Consider the following 23,278-nt stretch of genomic DNA (forward strand, 5'->3'; position numbering starts at 1 on the left):
GAAGTGATGCGTGGTGAGTAACGGAAGTAGGTCCGGCGTTGGCTCCATAGAGGAGCCGTGGAGGCGCCATCCTCATCATGGTGGAGGTAAGGGAGGGAGGGAGGGAGGGAGAGGGGCATGGCTTCCCGCCTCCGCTGTGGCTCTGCCTTATAGACTCCCATCAGCACCCAGGAAGGCGTCATTGCTCCTAAACACACTGCAGGAATAACCCAGATTGAGACCGCTTTAACTGCCCCTGGCTCAGCGCTGGAGAAGCCTGGGATTTGTAGTTCATTGTGGCACCAGAGCTCTCCGTGACAGAGAAGGCGCAATGCCTCGCAAAACTACAGTTCCCAGAATTCCCTAGCACTGACTGTTGTGCTCCTTGAATTGTCAGTCAGTAGCTACTCTTTGTATGTTAACAGGTTGTCACCAGGGTCTGAATCTTGTCATGATAGAGGGTCCTCTGGCGCTTGGGTTGTTGAGTCTCAAAGCAATGCAGCTGTTTGAGGTTTGGATCATGAGAAACAGAACCATAGGTTCAAGCAAAAAGCTCCTTGAAAAGAGGCCCCTGCCAGGTGCAAATAGACTTTGCATTCCCAGGACTCCCTCTTTCCTCATGGCCAGGAGGAGGAGGAGGAGGAGGAGGACCCTGCCTACCAAAGACAGCCTCCCCAGCACAGCATCTTGACTAAGGACTGAGACAAAACGCAGGCATCTGACTAACATCCCCAATGTCTTAAAAACCCTGTTTGGTTTGTAACATCTTCCCTGATGGAGAGGACCATGCAAAGCTTGCAGCAAGTATACTGTGCGTTTTGGTTGCACAGTAAAGGTATCACTGAAGGGTTTTTCATTTATTCCTGAAAATGTGTACATGATTTTAAAAGCAATGTTGTCCTTGCAGGCAGAATTCAAAGACATAGCGGTGTTAGTCCGGATCAGCATGCAAAGCAATCTCTTTGCCTTCTGATGCAGACTAACACCGCTATGTCTTTGAATAATCATCATTAAGAAATTAAAACAGCAGAATTGGAATATATCCAAAAACTCCAGTCCATTGACAACGGGTTTTTTGTGGGTTTTTCGGGACATGGGGCCATGTTCCAGAAGAGTTTATTCCCGACATTTCCCCAGCATCTGTGGCTGCCGTCTTCAGAAAATGCTGGCAATGAAGAGAGTGGGAACATATACACACACACACACACACACACTGTGTGACCCTGGGTAGGGAGATGCTGGCAAAGTCAGGAATAAACTCTTCTGGAACATGATCACATCGCCTGAAAAACCCACAAAAAACTATGAATGCCAGCCATGAAAGCCTTAGATTTCACATTGACAGTGGGTTGAACAGAGACAGTGATTTCCTGGCACACTGCACATAACCTAACACTAGTTACCTCCCCAGCCTACTCTCTTGGCCAGGTTGTCATGTCTTCTTTCTGGTTCTCAGCCAGCATCACACTAAATTCCTATAGCTTCCTCCACAGTTCTTTTGACTTTAGGCGACACCTTTCCTCTTACCTTTGTCCCCCAAAGTTCATTAAAATTGAACTTGTAACCTCATCACCATACCCACAAGTTTTGCATTTCTGTTGCTATTCCCACACACAGCCTGCTCATTCATAGATCTGTTCCTAGGCACTTCAATCCATGCATGTAATGAAGTAGACTTAAGTCTGTGAAAGCTTGGGGGCTGCCTTTGAAGAGTGTTCAGAAACTTCAGCTGCTCCAAAGAGCTGCGGCCTGGCTGTTAATGGGGGCAGGTGACAGAGACCACACAAAAGGTCCAGTACAGACTCCAGATGAGTAGGAATGGATTGTGATGGAGAAGGGGCAATTCTAGATGGTGTGTAGCACATAGCTGTTGCCAGAATTGGGAAAGTTGTGCTCCAGAATTAATAATAATAATAATAATAATAATAATAATAATAATAATACATTTTATTTGTATACCGCTTTTCCATAGATCAGAGTGGTTTACAGACCATATAAAAACCATTAAAACATCTCATAAAAATAGATAAAATCCACTAATACAAAGTATACAAAATCTGAACACAATCATTCAACAGGGTAAGGCAGAGAATCGATGGGAACGGGAATACACAGCTTCATCATTTCAGGGTTCCAGAAAACTGACTTAGGACCCCAAAAGCTGCTTTGGGTCACTTAGGAGGTGTGCTGTTTAAATGATGCATGCATCCTAAGAGGCTGAAAGCCATGCCAAAGCCACACTCCAGTCCTAAGGACTGGAGTACAGCTTCTGGCCTCGTAAGATGCATGTGTCATTTAAACAACATACCCCCAAAGTGACCCGAAGCAGCTTTATTTTGGTCTGTCTCTTCGGGCCCTTAAAACACAAAATGGGTCCTTTTAAAGAGAAAACTTCTGGCTTCACAGGCTTGATGCCTTGGTGCCATATGGTCTTAATTTAGAAGACAGTCCCACTCTTGCCTCCAGCACTTTCCTTTGAATTCCACACTTAGATCCTGGACATTATGTAGGTGCCGTTTATCTCTACCATTCCAACAGGCATTGCTGAGGAAAGTTGAAGCCAATATGTTTGCTGCTTTTTATGTACACCTGTTTTTACTAATGTTATTCAGCTGTATTAAATCAACTGCAGTTTTACAGTGTCGTCCTAGGAGCTATATTCCGTCTGAAAACAGTACTCTTGGTGCCTTTTTTCAATTGTTATGGTATTTGATTGTCTATGTTTAAATCAGGTGGATAATATTTTAGTTTCATTCTTAGGTTTCTCTGAAAGTCCTTGAAACAAACATTGTTTTTGCTTAAGACGCCATAAATTAAGCAAGAAAACTTTCTAATATTATTATTAAAAAGATGTTTACTCCTATCTGTAACTGAAAAAAGCAACTTAACACATAAGATAACTTTTGCTCTCAAAGTTCCAAGCTGAAAGACATGATTTATGATGAAAAGAGATAGAAAACGAGGAGGAAAAAAGTTAGTTCAGATATGTATGTGCCTTCAAGTTGCTGGTTGACTTATGATGACTCCAAGAAGTTCATAGGGTTTTCTCAAGCAAAGAATACTTAGAGATGGTTTGGCCTGTTCCTTCCTCTAAAGCATAGATACCAGCTACTAAAATGACAGTTCCTGTAATATCAGTATGTAGGGAGATCTTGTACCACCTTTGAGATTACCATACATACTTGACTATAAATAAGTCAAGGGCAGGTTTAGGGGGCAAAATTGTGGATTTTCATATGACCCTTGGATAAGTCGAGGTTGAAACTTTGGGGCATGCAACAATGGATCTAAATGATGAAGCAAAGGAAAACAATGCCAAAGAACCTACAAAATTATTGCAGGCATAACTGTTTTGGCTCACACTAAAGGCTGGATGGGAGAGAGAATAGAGGGAGGTCAGTGCTTCCAGGGCAAATTGCTCTCTTGCCTTTCACCAGGGGATGGTTCTCTTTTTAATAAAAGTTAAAATATAGAATTTACATCGACCCGTGGATAAGTCGAACTAGGTTTTTGGGGTCAATTTTTTGACTAAAATTTCTAGCCTTATACATGAGTATATACAGTAACTGAAAGAAAGAAGCTGGCAGCATGAGCTTTCTGAGCATCTGAAGAAGTAGACTGAAGTCTACGAAAGCTCGTGCTGCCAATTTCTTTCTTTCACTTAGTCTCAAGGGTGTTAAAAGATCTTTCTACATACTGATTCTGTAGACTAACATGGCTATATCTTTGAGTTCCTGTAATAGCCATTCAGTTGAGATGAGAGATGCTGATGTAGCCTGATGGAACAGCTTCCATTAGGTGACAGGTGGAGCAGACCCAAAAGACAGCTGATCTCTCAGCAGTGATGGTGGAATTCCCCCTTTTTCCTTCTCCTCTTCAGAGTTATAGAATTGCTACCACAGGTAAATAGCTATGAGAACTAAAGGCAGCTAGTCTCTCAGTAAAGCCAAAATGATGCTATCCCTTCTTCCACTATCTGATGGAGAGGCTGCTACTGTTAAAGGAATTATTTGCATGGTATTCAATAATATTCTTGTCACTGTATCTAATTTGAGCTCTCTCTGTGCACCAAAGTAATTCTGTCCATCTGTGAAAGTTCTTCTCTTGAATGTGTTTACCTGTGCTTTTACTCAGAGGTAAATGGCTGAAACATGCTTATAGATCCTGTAAGTACCACCCACCCTGTTACCATTATCCCATGACCTTTCACTATTTGAAGATGAATTCTGGTGGGCTAAATATGGGCTAAGTATCAGTTAAAGAAGGTTTTTTTTTAAAAAAATAAATCCAGTGTTTCCAGACTATTTGAGATACTTACTGATGCATATTATGAGTGAACAGCAGCCATTGTTAGCTAGAATCATTAAAGAGCAAAGCATAGTGGATTAGAGTCTACAAAAACTGTGCTATGGTCATGTGATCTTGAGCAGGCAAAAAGATAACAGATCATGTTTAATGCTCTATAAACATTGTCCTCTCTTCATTGTTTGATTTTGTCCAGTTTTTACAGTGGTAATAAATTTAGCAATGCTCTGGCTTCTAAATGTACATGAAAAGTGATCTGCTGAACAGGCAGTGAGAACCTTTTATGTTAAGATTTGTACCCTAAAATGGAAAATAAACTTTTGCCTAAAGCATCTGTCTAATGTCCTTGATCTTGACACTCCGGAAAGGGAGAAAGTTAACTTAATAGTTCATTGAGGAGATAGGGTTGGACTTGCAAGATTCTCTTGCAAAATAAATATCTACTTATTAGATTGAGGGGAAGAGTTCAGTTTGCTTCCTTTTCTCATTAGTCCTTGAACCTTGGCTGTCTCTGTTTTGATGAGAGTGGCAGCAACCTACACTTTTTGTAAATTGAGCAAGGCAGAGCTAACTTGCACTGTAATTTCTTTCTTTCTTTCTTTCTTTCTTTCTTTCTTTCTTTCTTTATTGAAGCTAACTAAAGTATTCCAAAGTTGTCAGTGTAAAATTGCTGCATTTTTCTAAGAACTGTTTCCATTCAAAAATATTACAGCAAATTATCATTTTTAAACGAGTCCTTTATTTTCAGTCCAGAATGTTAACAGTTATTGTAATTTTATTTATTCAAATCTTTTCAAACAGCAGTCTAAAGTTAGTGTTAGTTTTGCTAGAGCATTCCTATTGAAATGAATGGGGCTTGTTAATCACTAGTTTTGTAAAACCTATTTTTTTCCACAGAATGTACTTTAGTTAAGATTAATGTTGGTTTAAAATCAGCTTTTCCGAAGTGGCTCATGTAACAATAAATAAAATCAATAATGATACGTAACGTGTCAAGAACAGCCATGAAAACAACTTTGGGGAGAAAATGGCTAAAAACCATTCATTAGATATATGTTTTGTTCTTCTACAGAGCATCTCACAATTAAATACATTAATACATTGGGATACAATACAGTGGACCCTTGTTATACGGTGGGGTTTGGTTCCAAGATCTCCCGTGTATAACAAAATCCGTGTATGCTCAAGTCCCACTAAATATAATGACATAGCAAAATGGTGTCCCTTATAAAAAATGGAAAATCAAGGTAAATTTATACTTTTTTGTAACATTTTCAAACCGTGTATGCTTAAATCCGTGTATAAAAAATCCGTGTATAAGAAGGACCGACTGTACTTTAAAAATAAGTTAGAAAAAGTGTAAATGTATTTTGCTTTCTTTGATTGTCGCTTCGCTGCATTCACCTTCCACTACTGGGAAATTGAAATGGTGTAAAGTGGGCAATAGGGAGCATCTCTTCACCAATAAAAAGTGAATTCCCTACTTCTGAATGTTGCTGTTATAATGCAGTGCAAAGAAGATAGCCAGAACAACACCTTTTTTTTTAAAAAAAAAACTCCATTTGATCTGTAGGCTAAAACCCATTTTATATGATTGCATCCTTCTTAATCATGCCTTTGTAAATCTGGGAAGAAGGAGTGTTCTCTCACCTTGTGTAGAGCTTTAGAGCAATGAGGGTCTGGCTGTACTTTTTCCTGCTCCCAGACAAAGCAAAAGATGAGGACTGTCCACCATCAACCCTTTGTTACTAGGAAGAAGGGGGAGTATTGTCTCTTGTGATGAGATTTGGAACAAATAAAGAGTGAGAGGCGGACATGAAACCTTTCTGCTTGAGTTCCTTGGAATGTGCTGGGGCTTCAGGAAGTATGGGGTCAATAGTGACAATGAATTATGGTTATCTGGTAAGCTAGGCCAGGTTGAACCCCATCTTTAATGAAATTCCAAAATTTAATTACTGACTTTGTAACTTTTTTAGGAAGTGCAGAAGCACTCTGTGCATACCCTTGTATTCCGATCTTTGAAGAGGACACATGATATGTTTGTGGCTGACCATGCAAAACCTGTATCATTGGATGATAAAAGGTAAGATAAATAGTAATGTACTAATGTTTCTGAAGGTAGAAACTGGCCTGTAATCGTAATATTTAAGTTCACTGCAGTGAGTCCTTGGTATCTACTGGGGTTTGGTTCCCAGACACATGCATGCACACACGCACCACCATAGATACCAAAATCCGTGGATGCTGAAGTCCTTTTAAATACAGTGGCATAGTAAAATGGCATCCTTTATATAAAATGGCAAAATCAAGGCTTGCTTTTGGGATTTGTGTGTGTGCATGAGTGTGTGAATATTTTTGAACTGTGGTTGGTTAAATCCGTAGATGGAGAATTTGTAGCTGCAAGAGAGTCAACTGTGCTTGTAATCCACTTAAGTGTGGAAGCAGCTTTTTCCTATCAAGACTAGATGATGTGTGCCTACACCAAAGGTGCACAGTATCTGCAGCCAAAAGCCTGCTTGTGTACCTCTGAAACTTGAAATGTAGATCCTCATGGGTGCTTTGAGTCTCCCTGCCAAAAATTTTCCCATTAATTTCCCACCTTCACTCATCTTATTCCCAGCAAGGAGAGAGGATAGTGTGTGTTCACATATGCATGTACAGTATATGCATCTACGGCATTGACCTGTGAGTGAGTATTTATTTATTTATATTTATATTTATATTTATATTTATATTTATATTTATATTTATATTTTTATTTTTATTTTTATTTTTATTTTTATTTTTATTTTTATTTTTATTTTTATTTTTATTTTTATTTTTATTTTTATTTTTATTTATTTATTTATTTATTTATTTATTTATTTATGGTATTTATACCCTGCTCTTCAGCCCTAAAGGCTATCAGAGCAGCTTACAATTATTATTTTTAATTAGATGGTTTCCTGCCCTCAGGCTTACAATCTAAAAAGACATGACACAAAAAGAGAAGGGAATGGTGGTATTGTAAGTGGCACTCAGGGGCAAATGTACACTCTGGCCTGTTACAGACTGCCAAAATAAAGCTGCTTCGGGTCTCTTTGGAGGTATGCTATTTAAATGATGCATGGGTCCTAAGAGTCCGGAGGTCGCTCCAAAGCCACACTCCATTCCTAAGCACTGGAGTGCAGCTTTGGTGCAGCTTCCGGATTCTTAGGATGCATGCATCATTTAAATAGCATACCTCCAAAGAGACCCGAAGCAGCTTTATTTTGGCAGTCTGTAACAGGCCTCTGTCTCACAAAGATAGAATAAGCAGTGTATCAAGAAATTAAAATTGTGTTTTACTTCACTGACCAATCCAGTGTTGCACCCTCATATGTTTGTGTTAAAATGATTTTCCTCAGTGCATACAGTTAAATTAATTTCCACTGAGTTTATGCTTAATAATCACAATGATTTGTTCATAGGGGAGGTACTTGCAACTCAAATCCAGAAAACTCTGAAATAGAATACATTACCTGAAATACAGGTAATTCAGTTTAGAGCAACCTGTATCCTATAAATGTAATTCTGTACAAGCACCAGATTTTAAACTGAACTTCTGAATGAATTCTGATTGAATTTATTCCTAAATGTGGCATTGTTATAATCAAACAATATATGAAAATGAAAGATGTAACAAAGTGTTTTCTCATGCAGCCACAAAGTAAAGATGGCAGTTAAACTTCGTACAGAGTATAGTTCAGTGCTGCACATGCCTGTATTGAAAGAAAATGCTCGAGACAAGGGGTCTCAAAGCGCAATTGATTCCTATGGACATAAGCAGTATCTTCAAATTCCAGGTATGGTTACAGTTGTAATTAAATATACATAGATGGCAATTCTACATTCATTTAAGTCCCATTGAACTCAGCAGATCTTACCTCACAATAGATATGCATAAGATAATACTGTTATATATCTGAGCCTATTTACAGACAGAGAGAGCTTTGTTGCCCTTCTGATTAGCTTGTAGATGCAGAGCTGAGGGGAAGGACAGGTTAGTTACACTCAGTGAGAGCATGCCTTTTCTTTCAGATAAAAACCTTTTCATGCATTCAAATGTGAGATTAGAATAGCATGTGTATCAGATATAGCACCTGGAAATGTTTGTCTTTAGCTTGTTTTTTCAATGTTTTGAAATTTGGGGGCAAATGAAAGATCATTAAAAAGGAAAGAGGTATCCTTTTGTATTTATTTCCAGGAAATAAATAAATAAATAAATAAATAAATTATACCCTTCAGTCACCGTCTAATACTCACTGTCAGGGTGAAAAATATATATTCCCTGATGCTTTTTTTCATAATATGGATAAATGAAGCAGATATTCAGATCCAGTTCCTATAGATTAAAAATGGGACTTGGTTTTTGTTTTGTTTTGTTTTCTGGATTGCTGTGGAGTGACCAGTGGATGAATATGCTTATTTGTTGTTAGGTTGCACAGGTTCTTGCAAAACTCTGTAAATGGTTGTTTCTTCCTCTAATTACTTGACCATCTTTCACAACTCTAGAATATGTCTACTTCTGTGGGTTTTAACTCTACCAGTACATTCCAAGTGAGTGAAAGTGTCATTGTATTAAGAAATGTTGTACTTCTTCCAGTATTATAGAGTTTATGGAAAATTCACAGGTATTTAAATAACAGAGAGCCATAAAATGGTACATAATAAGTAATCATTTCTAATTTGGCTTCCATTTACTGCAAGTAAGTCCTGAAGTAGTAAAAAACATTGGCGATACATCACATAATATTCATTGCATTCAATGCATTCAAAAAAGTGTAACCTAGTGTAAGTCAGGCTTAAACCATTAATTCTCAAACTGTCACCGATGAAGATTTTGATAAACATGAAAGTCTGCACACTCTGAATCTATACACTAGTAGTACAGCATTATGCTCTTGTTCTTTGGATTATTTCAAATTTAACAACATCACATATCAAAAACTAATTTAAAATGTGCATTCCTCCAGTAGACATATGCATATCATCTATGTACACACACACACATACACACACACTCTTACAAGGCAAAAATGACTAAACATTTTTAGGTGTCAATTTAGTGAAAATTTTGTTTAGGAGTCTAAGGCAACATCTTATTATAATATTCTAAAATGATAATCGACAAACATGTTACTTTCTAGGAGATGATAATGAATATTTGATAACAGGAACACATCCATATCCCCCTGGACCTGGTAAGTATGCTTTTGGGTAAAATTATTGTAGGTTTTGATAAAAATGTGTTATTTTCTACTATAAAATCTTCAAGGAAGTATATATAATCATGTGCAATACTAGGTGTTTGCTTTGGACAGCAGTTTTAGTTCATCTTATACAAAGTACTAAGAGTTATTGAGTTCTCTTAGAATTTTCTTTGTCTACTTAGGTCCTGTATACTGCAGGTGCTGCAGGGGCATTTTGAAATGTTGAACATGCTTAACCATCAGTATATTTGAAATAGAAGAGGCCAACTTATTCTAAGATAGGAAAGTGATTTGGAAATTGCTGTGCTGTCACTTGAAAATTGTGACAACTAATCAAGACACATTCCTTTCATTCTTAGTTTTTCAATCTTCACAGTTATGTGAGAGTCTAAACAGCTTTCTACACTTACCTTTTTTTTTTTACTGTAAAACATTTTTTATAACAGTTTGTATTTACTAGTCTTATAGATTACAGGTGATCTCTTCAGCTCTTTCTATACAAACTATGTTTATTTCATGTGCTATGTTACTTTAATGTCTTTAGTTCAGTTTTACATGTTCATAATCATCCCCTTACTGTTTCTAGCTGCTAATTGGTCTGTACAATAAGGAATTGTGTCAGACTCTTCCAAAGTTATGGACCTAGATTTATGGAATCTTAAAAGCCAGTTTCTTATGTTAAAACGTTAGACCACAGTTTTAGATAGATATGACCAGTAATGATTTCATTACTCTGCTAGCAAGAACTGAACAACTAATAATTTAGTTGTTAACATTATCTTAACTAGGTTGTTTTCTTTTTTACAAGGAGTGGCTTTGACTGCAGACACTAAAATCCAGAGGATGCCTAGCGAATCAGCAGCTCAGTCATTGGCTGTGGCACTGCCTCCTTCTCAATCCAAGTAAGTATAATTTATAATTATATATTTATTATTAAATTATAATTTAATAAAGTTTCTCTTAAAGGTCCAGAGTAATTTTATTCAGGTTACTTGGGAAAACGCAAATCTGTGTTTGTGAAAGCACACTGTTGAGTTTAGTCTTAAACTGACTCTTGTTTATTTTCATTGATGTATCTGAATTCTGATCGTGTTATCCATTCATTTGAGCCCCAAATGTTGCTTGATGGATAGACTGTTGGGTACCTTCCTCTTGTATATCCATACTGTTAGCTGTGGTAATACCAGTCTTCTCTCAGGGGAGGGAAGAAAGTGAGAGAAAGGAATTTAGATTAAGGTTTGGATCAGTAAGCATAAACACCAGGATCTTTTCCTAATTAAGGAAGGGGTTAAAAGACCTCACAGGATCTTCTGGTGAGAGCTGGGCTGCATAGTGTCTAAGGATTTGAATCCTCACGTAATCCTACTTCAAATTTCATGTGAACCATGAACAGTGCAATTCTAACTATGTCTACTAGGAAGTACGTTCCACTGAATTCAGCTGGACTTACTCACTAGTATGTATGCTTATGATTGTATTACAGTACGCCTATCCAGGTTTACTTAATCAAAACCCCTTATTTACCATATGGGACTATTAATACTCACTGACTTGACAAGATTGCTTTAAGCAGTATTCTGTGAAACTTAAAATGTGCCTTATACATGCTTATCTTTCAAGACATTTCCCCCCTCACATTTCTCATGACAAGGTTCTCACACTTCATTTGAAGACAGAGGTATTTAAAATAGCAAGCCTTGGCTAATGGTTAGGGAAGGAAATGGCAGTTGCCTCAAATTATGTCTCTGCTGGGTAACCTCTTGTGTAAGGTCTACCCACAGTTAGACAATTGTTGTTGTCATTGTAGATATTTGCAAATGTTATGTTTCTCCCTATGGTTTATCTGCAAAAGTAATTCCACATCTGTCCATTTTTACCCATATGGAAGTGGCTTCTTCAGTAAATGTAAGCTCCGTTTGGGCATTTCAAATTAGTTATACAGTCCTTCCTCGCCTTACGCGGGGGATCCGTTCCGGATCCCTCTGCGTAAGGCGAATTCCGCCTATGCTCGAGCCCCATTGGAAACAATGGGGCTCGTGCGCGGCGGCGCGGCGGCGTGCGCGGGGTGCAACGGGCACACGCGCCCATTCAATTGAATGGGACGCTCCGCCCCCGCACGCGCCGCGGCTTAAGCGCGTATGCTCAAGGCCGCGTATGGCGTGCCCGCGTATGGCGCGGGCGCACTGTACTGAAAGGGCAAGGAGCAAGAGCTTGCTAACTTCACATTCCTTTATAATGCTCTGCACACATGAAGAGATATAGTTTAAAGAAGAGAAGAGAACCACTGCTCTGTTGGTTCCATATGATGTGGAGAGCCCCTCTTCAGAGTGTTGCTTTCCATACATGGAGAGTGACAGTAGTGGTGGGTGACTCCAGTGTGTTCACATACTCAGTTAAACACTATACTGAAAGTCTGAATTGGCCTATAGTCATTTTCAAATTAAGTGGTCCATTAATCCTCTTAGTAATTTTTCTGCCTCACCCTCAGTGGTTTCTGTTCTTTTCAGAATGGAAGCAAGTCGAACAGCTGCTGGTGTAGGTGATATATACAGGCATGCTGGGATTTCTGAGCGTTCACAGCCTCCAGGTTTGACTATGGTAAATATGTTTAATCCAGAACCTCTGATGGCAGTGCTGCAGACTTAACTAGATTCTAGTTTTATAGTGAGTTTGTCAGAGACAGGACTTCCTTATATTGACTGACAACATGAGGATAGTAGAAAGTCTGAGATGGGAAGTAATTATTTGTAATTTAACATTTCTTTTCCACATATAGGCTATGATGGAAGCAGGAGGGAATAAAAATTCTGCATTAATGGCAAAGAAGGCTCCAACAATGCCAAAACCACAATGGCATCCTCCATGGAAGCTGTACAGAGTAAGTAATTAAACATTTTTTTTAATATTAAGTGACATCAAGACAGCTTCACCTTAATGGTAATGTTGTGAAACTAGAAATACACTTGCAGGGTCTGTGTGTCTTTTTTTTTTGCATAGGATGCTGAGAGGAGATAAGAAAACGTGTGAATCTCACATGGAAGTAAACTTCAACTTCTGTTTTACTTCCTCGTTAAATAAAGCCCTCATTTTGGCCTAAAATAGCCTGCAGGAGTTTCAGAATGTAGCACAATGCCCTTCTAACCCCCCCCCCCCCCCATGTTGTATGAGGAATGTTTTGGAAGGGATGAAAAAAATGGAGGGCCGGGGAGACTACATGTGACTCATTGACCACACTTTCCTAACCCTGTCCTTTAACCAGAATTTCAGATTATTTTTTTCCTGTCATGATGATAAATACCAATGTATGTATATAGTATAGTTTTGAAGTGAAATGGATAATCAAAGGTCTATTGTTTTAGAGTTGTTTATAAGTTGCTTTTGAGTAACAGTTTATGCAGCAAAACTTTCTATTTATCTTTAATCTAAGAACCTGTCTTTGTAATATTTTCAGGTTATCAGTGGACACCTGGGTTGGGTGAGATGTATTGCAGTAGAACCAGGAAATCAGTGGTTTGTTACTGGCTCTGCTGACAGAACTATAAAGGTAAGGACCATCAAAGTCTCGATCATGGCTGGATGCTATTGGCTATTGCGTATGCTGGTTCATTCTTCTTTGAGCGGTTAGTGCCAATTAAGTTGACAGATTTTGATTTCTGACACTTGCAAAAACATCAAACATTTGCTTTTCTCACTGCAGATCTGGGACCTTGCAAGTGGAAAATTAAAGCTATCTTTGACAGGACATATTAGTACAGTTCGAGGTGTAATAGTGAGTGCAAGGAGCCCATACCTCTTCTCTTGTGGAGAAGATAAACAGGTGAAATGCTGGGATCTTGAATATAATAAGGTAAGCAAAGCACTTCAGCAGAAATATGTCAGTAATGTAAAGATTGTCTGCTCATAAAACATCCAGTTTTAACTGAAATACTTTTATGTCCAGGTTATTAGGCATTACCATGGTCATTTAAGTGCTGTGTATGGCTTGGATTTGCACCCAACAATAGATGTACTTGTAACATGTAGCAGAGATTCAACAGCACGTGTAAGTAAAACAGGAATATTTTAAGATGCATTTAAATTGTGTGTCTATATACAGCTTTATGTATAGTTAGGCATTCTGTCACAAGCTTTTAGACTACCAATTTCCAAAGTTACAAATTTTACAAAGCCACTTAGTATAAATCTGTTGCCTGGTCAAATGAAATGCATTTTTTTTTAAACTTTGGGGAAAAATATATGCGACGGACCCCCATTCCAGACTAGCCTCACAGTTCCAACCCTTGTGCTCCTATCACCCACTCTGCCCTTGTTTCCCTCTTAATCCCTTCTTGGATTGGGTATTTAGGGATTGGGGTGGCCCTTAAATTGAGAGTGTCTCTATGTAAATGAAACTGGACATATGTGAATATTTGCTGTGAGCAAATATGTACATAGTAACTTCTCAGTAATATGTAGTTGAATGCCAGTGCACTCTTTCTTTAACATGAGACAAAGTATGTGTTAAATTCATTATTTTTCTACATAAATGTAAACTATGTGTAGGAACATGTTTTCCATGTGTTAAACAATACTAATGTGTATGTGTTCCTACTTGCTAGTAGTTTTCTGAAATGTTTACATTTGACTTATAATGTCACTGTACACAATGCCAGTTTATTGTGTCCATCATCTTTAAGGACATTAGGGTGCACTGCAAATTATTTAAATGAAAATATGGAAATACAAAGATATTAAGGGTTCACAGAGATGAGTTAATACACAATTGGGAAAATTATTTTAAAACAAATCAAATAAGTACGGTATGTTAAAACCAAGTTTGAAACATGAACATACACAATTTAAACAGCTCCCAAAGCCAACAAAGGATTTAAGGACAAAAGACCATACAAAATAGAATGATAGCCTGCTGAGAACTCACAAGCATATCCTTGTAGAGTAGTGATGGTGGATATCCAGCACTTTGGTTGAGGATCTCAGATACTTGGCAGGCTCATAAAGGAGGATACTGTCTTTCATATATCTTGGACTCAAGATGTTTAGATCTTTCTGTGTGAAAATCAGCATCTTGAATTGAGCTCTGTACCAAAAGTACATAATTTTGTGGAAAAAGATTATAAAGGGAGTAAATGCATGCCAAATTGGTTTGTTTATTGAAGATTATAAACCAAACTTTGATTGTGGATGGTTTTGTACTTATAATTGATCAACTGTTTTTGTGACCTTGTTAGATTTGGGATGTGAGGACAAAAGCTAGTGTGCATACACTGACAGGACATACAAATGCTGTGGCAACAGTGAAGTGCCAAGCAGCAGAACCACAAATTATCACAGGTATGATGAATACAGTTTGTTGCAATAGAATGCTACGAAGATACCTTATTCAGCTGTTTACTGCTATAACCACCATGTGTGTAGTTCCCACTGTGATGCTAAAATATGACGATTCAGCTTTTTGCCTTCTACCTGAATGAGCATTTGTGGTGTTGATCAAAAAGCTGAAACGTTTGTAAAAAATAATGCTGTATCTAACTGAATGGCCATGAGCATAAACTAAGGCAAAAGTAGGACAACTTGTTCAAAGCCCTGAATCTTTACGGAATGTCTTGAGAGCAACTGGAAGCCGTTGACATATCCAATACAATTAAATGAGAGACAGTATCTGTAAGACAGACAGAACATGGTGGCTTAGTGATTAAGATGCTGACTCTGATGATTGCAAGGTCGGCAAATCGGCAGTTCGAGACCCAAGCATCGCGTGCCAGAGTGAGTTCCCATCACTAGTCCCAGCTTCTGCCAACTTAGCAGTTTGAAAGCATGTAAAAATACAAGTAGATAAATAGGTACCACTTTGGTGGGAAATTAACAGCATTTCTTATGCCTCAGCGTTTAGTCATGCCGGCCACATGACAACGGAGTCATCTGACAATGATGGCTCCCTCAGCTTAGTAACGGAGATGAGCACTGCCCTTTACAGTCAGACACAAGTAAACAGTCTTGCCAAAGGGGAAACTTTTACCTGTACCTATACAGTACCATTTTTGCAAGGATGCTGAAAAGTGGTGTTCAGATAGTCTTGAAAGTGAAACAGGTGTGTTCACAGCAGTTGCTGTGGATGCTTTGGCTGTGGATTTCCTTGATTGGCAGAGGGGTTAAGTAAGATGACCCTTGGAGTTCCTTCCACTTCTATAGGTCTGTAATTCTGTAACAGTTTTTAGAATATTTATCCTGAATACTTACTCTATCTGCATACCTTTCCAAAAATGTCTTCTTTCAATTGCAGGAAGTCACGATACCACTATACGACTCTGGGACATGGTGGCAGGAAAAACCCGTGTCACTTTAACAAATCATAAGAAATCAGTAAGAGCAGTTGTTCTGCATCCAAGACAGTAAGAATTTTTCTGAGGTTTTTTCCCCAGTGATGTTCTAATACAGTAGCTGTATCTCACTATTTAATACACGTGAGTCCGACAATAATGAACACATTCAATACTGGTTAGTTCATTCCTTATTTAGAGGAGAAAGCAGATTTGATTTGTGTCAATGTCTGCAACTCTTCGTGCTCTCCTGCCTACTTCTGTGTTGTGAAGGAAAAATCAGAAACACCACAGCCAGGTGACTGGGATGCTCCCTGGAGTTTGGGGAACATGAAGAACTGGTAGCTAGAGTTTGCTATCGCTGAACATTTGTGCTTTGCAGGAATGGGTCCTGTCCCAATTCCAGTCTGCCTTCTTCCTCCTCCTGCATGTTTTTTTTTTAACCTGCTGCTTTGGCACTGCTCTGCATTGCCTATGATTCCCTCTTCGGGATGAATGCAGCAGTGGAAGCGATGGGGGGCGGAATATCTTTCCCCTCAGCACCCCAAGCTGTGAGAGTTTTCTGTTTTATTTTGGTGGGCGAACTGGATTTAACACAACACCCTTTTATCCTTCTCACACCCCAAAAATGAGATGCTCTGCAAGGAGGAGAGCAGGTACTCACCAGGTCATGCTATATTCAAGAAGAGACTAAGGTGGGGGTTCCTCAGCTGCCTCCACCTTGTGTCCACAGTTGGTTGAATGAGCCCTTAGGTACATTAGGCCAATTGACTGGTGGATACCTTGACCCAGATTTTGAGGGGTCAATTTTTTGACTAAAATTTCTTATATACAAGTATATACAGTATGTTACTTCTCAGCAAAACACCACTGAAGATGGTGTACATAACTCTGTTGTGCTCTCACTTTATTTTTACAACAGTACTCCAGGTTAAGCATGCTCAGCTGAAAAATAGAAAGAGAACTGAGATCACTCTGTATTCTTCTTAGCTAAATAGGGATTTGAACTTGAGTTCTCCATTCTAGTACAATGATAAACTCTGTATTTGTATAGTACTGTAGTATAATCCTACATTTCTATAGGACTATAAGCTTTCTTTATATTGGTGCAAACCTTATAAAAATATTGTAAGGTTAAAAGAGCATAGGATTGTGGTAATGGCTATGTGCAGCTGACCAGCATTGAGAGAGGAATCTGAAAGCAGATCATAAACCTAGTTTTACCATAAACTGGCTTGGGGGTCTTCATTTTTACATGCTGTTGGTGACATTTTGAAACAGTGTGCTGAATCCAGACATTGTATAACTAAATGAAGTTAACATCTTGCATGTTCAAGCAAATGCCTTCAAGCACTGTTGATCAGATGAAACCTACTGTAGTTTGTCACATGTTCTCTAGTCCAGGAGTGGGGATTATACCCCTGCAGAAGTTGCTGAAGTGCAGGTCCCAGCAGCCCTTGCTAGCATAGTTGGGGTGATGAATGCTGGGAGTTGCAATCCAAAAGAAACACAGAATTTCCACCCATGCTGTAAACCTAATGAAGATATGCCAGCTAGGCAATCTCCATTGAACAAAATGACCTAGTCCAATTGAATTCACCGTGCAGTTCTGTAGATGCTCTTGCTTTAACAGAGCTTATAATTGTCCTTCACAAATCGAAACCAACATAACTATAAAATTTTAGTCAAGTTTAGATTTAATTTAGTCAAATTAAATTCATTAATTTAAATTTAAAGAAACCATCTGCAGGATCAAAGGGCTTCATGAGATATCTGTTAGCATTCTACAGTTTTTCTGTCCCCCTTTTTAATTACAATGGTCCATGTGCTTCCCCCCCCCCCCCCCCCGCCAGCTACTTGTGAAAGTCAAGGGGCTACTGCTTGCTGGATTGCATATAGTGACACATGAAAAACAAAATTGGGAGCCATTGTATTCCTTGAAAAATTATTTTTGTTATTAAAATTTAAATCTAAATTCAGAGAAGTAGCAGTATTTGTCTCTGGCAGCACAAAAAGGAGGAATGGAGAGGGAGGGGGGAAATGTTGCAAAAGTTTAACCCACTTCCAGCTTCAGATAGGCAATGTTAAAGCAAGTACACTTTTAGAGAAAATATTTTCAACATTACAGATTATTGCAGCAGTTTACTTGTCTTGCAATATTTACTGACAAACACACATTTTGTTACAGGTACACATTCGCATCTGGATCCCCAGATAACATTAAGCAGTGGAAGTTCCCAGATGGAAATTTCATTCAAAATCTTTCTGGTCACAATGCTATTATCAATACACTTGCTGTGAATTCGGATGGAGTTCTGGTTTCTGGAGGTAAATGAGAATTTTACCAGGAGTTTTGAATAAGAGAGTCTCCCATTCTCTACCTGTACCTTTTCTCTGTCTCTTATATACTATTTGGAAATTGTGACTAGAACTTGTTGGCCTGTTCATAAGAGAGTGTAACTCACAAACAAAAAATACTGGGATTGAAAGAACTATGTGGGGCTTGATTTGTTTCCAGACACTACAAAAAGTACACGATTTAGTAATCCTAAAAGATTTTGGTTCACCTAACTTCAAAGAGCAACTTCTTCCTTGTGAGTCTTCCGGTGCACAAGGTAATCAGGAGAAGCCTTGTTCCATTGTTTGAAGCTTGTTGGGGATAAGGTGTGCTTTTTCACTGGTGAGAGCAGTTACGGAACTCTCTGTCAAAATAAGCCAGTTTTATACTTGCTCTCTAAAAACAGTAATAAATACTCAATTCTAGAAAACATTTCTGGTATAATAATTCATTTTCCCAGCTGTTATTCATCAAGATTACATTTTTAGTTCTGCAATATTTAATTGATTAAAGGGTTTCTTAAATCAATTAACAAGAACAAACAAGAGCTCTAATTATTTAGGATTTTTTAAAACTAATTTTGTTTATTTAAAATCTTGATGCTGTCTCGTGTTCTCAGGGCAGAAATTTAATAAACCATGTAGTAAGTCAGCAAAACATATGAAAACATAGACCAAACAAAACAATTTAATGCTTAAGAACAAAGTAAACATATGAGAAAATAAATGTCGTTACTTGGTCGCCACAATTATTATCTCAGTAGGTGCTACAAAAGACATCTAAAATGACCTTCTCCAACCAAGCACATCCAACTGTGTTGGATTACAGTTCCCACTATCCCCAACTAGCATACAGTCAAGCATATCAGGAGGGCACAGGCTGGGAAAGCTGATCTATTTGCTTATGTAGAAAGCACAATTTTTGAAAATATTTATCCTTTTCCTATATAAAAGAGAATGCCTCTTGTGAAATGATGTTCTCTGAAAAATCACTTGTATCTTTACATAGATTTAATTGAAAATTTAATCATGCTGCAGTCCTACATAAACATATCTGGAAGTAAGTCGTGTTGAACTCAGTCGGGTTTACTTCTGTGTAGGCATGTAGAAAATTACACTGTTAGTCCCGTGGAAAGGGAATTATTGAGAGTCTCTTGAGTTGCAGGGAAAGAATTTCTACTGTGTTGGATGTAGTACTAAATGAGAATTAACTGGTGTCTATGTTCTGGTCTGTGACATACTGAGTCTGGTATTGTATCTGTACACTGCTGAGCTGTAACTTAGAATTAATGGGACAATCTTTATTTTTAAGCTGACAATGGTACAATGCATCTTTGGGACTGGAGAACTGGTTACAACTTCCAGAGGGTCCATGCAGCTGTACAGCCTGGTTCATTGGACAGTGAATCTGGAATATTTGCATGTGTATTTGATCAGTCTGAAAGCAGACTTCTTACTGCTGAAGCGGATAAAACTATAAAAGTCTACAGAGAAGATGATACTGCGGTATGGAAGTTTATTTGTTAACAATCTATACTTATATGAGTTTAAGAAACACTTAGGGACAAATGTCACACAAACATTTTATCTAAAAGGTAGTTACTATTCTAGCAGTTCCTTATTAACTAACCAGACAAAGCAGGCATACTTCAAACTGCAAATATATTTAATAAGAAATGGGACATTTTTTTTTTTGCGGGGGGGGACAGTTTGTACATTTTGGATTCTTGTTTTCCATTAAATTAGTTTGCTATAACTTTCCAACAATTGCATTGAAACAAAATGCTTACCAATTGTACAAAACATTTCTATCATTTAAATAGTCACATGTAGTATAATTAAAACACAGACATTATGCACTTATTGAGAATAGATCTGTGCATTAGAAAAGTCTTAACATTTGTGCCTCAAGACTAGAAAAGGATCTCTAGAAAAGGTGAGTTATTGCTGTACATATTGTGAAAGACACATTCTTTGTTAGTCAGACTGATTATCTATGGTAGTTAAAGCACAGTTTTAGGCATATCTACTAATAAAACCACTTAACTTAGTGGTTTTACTGCCAAGTTCATGTCTATAGGATTTCAGTTCTAGTTTCACTTGCTATAGACCAGAGGAATGTTGCATTGTTAGTACCAATGGGGCAGTGGTATTCTGTTGAACTGAGACCATAAACCTGGCCAAAATCTGTTTTACTTACAAAGGAGAAAGATGCCCTTGGATTATTTAGCATGCGTTCTGGTTAACGGAAATTGTTTGCTTTAATTGCTTTGTGTCTTATTAGTGAAAGTACCTGGCTTTGCAGAGGTTGGAATACCCTTGGTTTGATACACTTACATCTTCAGACCATGTTATACAGCTTTGTTAGTTGCCTATCTTGTTCCTACCCCCATTGGTAGAACCATCGCTCTGAAACCCGTAGCTAACACACTACCTGTGGCACGCCCCTAGAACTGCAAGGGGAGGGATTTGCCTTCTATCTGCCTCTTAGGGAGAGCTGTCTCACATCAGAGGTGAGGACTGCAAGTAGCCCTTTAACTTTGTCCCTTGTATTACTTCTCTCACCATAACTCTGTCCCTCATACTGCTCCTCCCATACTGCTCAATCTGTATAACTGCTAAAATTGGTTGTGGTTAGGGAAGTCTGTCACCTAGTAATTGAAGGTGATTCTTCAAACTTCATTCTAAACTGATTAAAATTAATTAATGTGTTCTGGTTAAGCCAGGGGAAATCCTCCAGCTTAAAGGCCCATTTAACAAACATTTTCTGGAAAAATTCTCATGCATGGGCACAGTTTAAAAATGAACATATAAGACTAATATCCTTATATACTTACACTGGACTAAAGCTAAACCTTGATTTAGAGGGATTTCACAGTCAAATTATTTCATGTGATTATAGCTTTATAAAGTCAAAATTCCAATCTTTGTGTTTTTTAAAAATATTTCTAGACTGAAGAAACTCACCCTGTCAGCTGGAAACCAGAAATCATCAAGAGGAAACGATTTTAATGAGAATCCACCTGCATAGTTGTGCCATAATCCTGACTCTGACTACAAAGCCTGAACTCTGCTAAAGTCATTGCTTTGTTGAGTTTGCCGTTTTTTACATTATATATGGCTTTCCTTTAGGATTTTATCCTCTCTCTGATCCCAGGAAATCAGCTGCAGCTGTTACACGTCTGAAAAAGTCAGAGTTTGTTTAATGAAATGGTAATGTGCTGGTGATTATACTCACCAAATGTGTGCATGTCATTCTATGTGGGCAGATGATTTGCTCTTTTCTTGTCTTTTCTCCTTCTCTCCTTCCTTTGATGGAGATGTAAATATTTCAAATGCTGAAAGTAATTAAAGAAAAAAAGGCACACACGGCACACACCTTTATTTGGTACTTTATCCTAGAGCAAAGAATAGCAAAAGTATTGGGGAAAAGGTGGGAAGCCATTGTAGTAACGATTTATGTCCTTAATACAATGTGCAGCTTTGTTAAACTGTAATTCAATAAAATATAAATCTCATTTCCACTTAACTACTAAAGTAGAGAAATTAATTCGTGTGTTGTGTGTTTATCATTCCATTTCAGAGTCATGGTTTTACTTTTGCCCATCCAGTATTAGAATCCTATTCTTAAATTTTAGTGAAACGATCTCTTGAAACCTTTTCTGATTTTTAAAAAAGAATGATCATTTAGCAACTTTCAAAACTGAAAGCAAATGTAACATTAGTGTTGTCTGGTGGCTCCAATGTCAGTAGGATGGGGAATTGTCTCTTTAAGTTTTAGATTGAACTTCAAAGGTTCCTGAACTCTATAAACCAAAACATATTCAGCAACTTTGGAATTTTCTTTAAATTTTGTACAAAAACCCAGAGCAAATTCACTGATATCAGAGCTGCAAGGCACTACTGTATAACACCCTGCAGGGGAGGTAGAAGGCCACTTAACAGCCTTGTTCAAATGGAATTATTTTTCTGATGGATCCTGTGACCTTTAGTCACAACTTTTCAGAGGGGCAAAAAGGGGAATCCTGAACATAGAAAAACTAGTATCAGCCATATGGCTTTTTAGTTTCTGCCCATGATATGGAAAACATGCCAAAGATGTTTAGAGGTCACAGGCAGCCATTTTGTAGCTTTGTCCCATTTTGTACTACTACACCTTCCCAAGGGATGGCGTGTCGTTTCCATCTCCACTTATCCTGTTCTAATAATGCCAGCATATTTATATATCACAGAATAGAAACTAATGTTGCCAGTGGAATAATTGGGTTTGTAACATCAGTTGTGCTTGCTATTGTTGTTAGTAGCCTAATTTCCATATAATCTATGTATGTAGAAAGTGTAGATCATACAGGGATTGTGCATTTTAGACAAATGCTTGGTTACAGGTAGTCTGTATTATGCACATATGCTGATGTAGTCATGCTATTTTGAAACAAAAATTAATGCTTTGGAATACAGTGATATAAATGCAAAGTAGGGTTTTATTTGGAACACAAATCCCATTGAAATAAATGAAAATAATCTCCATCTACGTGTTTAAAATGATGCCATTTAGTTAGCTCTGAAGATATCCTTTTGGACACGATAGAGCTATGCTTTGCCTCACGCTACAGTGATGTTCCCTAGTCTTCAACACTGGTTGTGGAGGATCAGGGTTGTCGTTCAGTTTGGATGGCAGTAGGTTTGTGAGGGGGATGCGCCAGAACAGTATGAGAAAATAACCGAATTATGCTATTTTTCTGCTTGTACAGCTGCTTTTGGAAGCATATAGTCTGCCAAAGAAGCTATTATTCTTGTGCCACATGTTGCAGAAACTTTTGTGGAATAGTACTCGGAGCTGTTGTGATTACATTCATGATTCTTTGGTTACAACTAACATATTTTTACTTACAAATAATTGCTGTAATGCATTGAGCAAGCAGATGCTATTCTGTTCACTCAAAATCATTTATAATCTGCCTGGAAAGATGTTACAAAGTTCATTATTGCTATCTGGGTGACGTACTTTGAGATTTTGTTGCTACATAATGGTGCAGAAAACAGGGCTGTTGGCCACATGGGAGCCCAAACCCTTTTTTTTTTATTTGGTGGGTGGGCAGCTTCCAGCTT

The 23,278-nt window shown here is 38.0% G+C and overlaps 1 protein-coding gene across 3 annotated transcripts; it reads left to right on the forward strand.

Moving 5' to 3' along the window:
- PLRG1 (pleiotropic regulator 1) lies at positions 1-21,698 on the forward strand. Of its 3 annotated transcripts, none has more exons than XM_089525650.1 (15): positions 1-86; positions 6,261-6,367; positions 7,966-8,108; positions 9,453-9,506; positions 10,324-10,417; positions 12,023-12,113; positions 12,292-12,393; positions 12,967-13,059; positions 13,213-13,362; positions 13,456-13,557; positions 14,744-14,846; positions 15,796-15,904; positions 18,021-18,160; positions 19,482-19,675; positions 21,122-21,698. In XM_089525650.1, exons 1-15 carry the CDS (start codon positions 78-80, stop codon positions 21,179-21,181), a joined length of 1,551 nt encoding a protein of 516 aa, XP_089381776.1. In that variant the 5' UTR covers positions 1-77; the 3' UTR covers positions 21,182-21,698. The 3 variants fall into 3 exon arrangements, with proteins under 3 accessions (XP_089381776.1, XP_089381777.1, XP_089381778.1); XM_089525651.1 differs by lacking the exon at positions 1-86 and adding an exon at positions 3,788-3,881; XM_089525652.1 differs by lacking the exon at positions 1-86 and adding an exon at positions 7,734-7,795 and having other exon boundaries at positions 6,288-6,367.
- The last annotated feature ends 1,580 nt before the right edge of the window (positions 21,699-23,278 follow it).

Source organism: Sceloporus occidentalis, unplaced genomic scaffold (genome assembly GCF_023333645.1).
Source record: "Sceloporus occidentalis isolate IW3139 unplaced genomic scaffold, rSceOcc1.0.p SCAF_5, whole genome shotgun sequence".
NCBI lineage: Eukaryota > Metazoa > Chordata > Lepidosauria > Squamata > Phrynosomatidae > Sceloporus > Sceloporus occidentalis.

Excerpts from the sequence above, each read along its gene's own strand:
- PLRG1 (XM_089525650.1), top strand. Across the intron at positions 14,847-15,795 it reads AGAACCACAAATTATCACAG|GAAGTCACGATACCACTATA; the intron begins GTATGATGAATA and ends TTTCAATTGCAG. Across the intron at positions 15,905-18,020 it reads GTTGTTCTGCATCCAAGACA|GTACACATTCGCATCTGGAT; the intron begins GTAAGAATTTTT and ends ATTTTGTTACAG.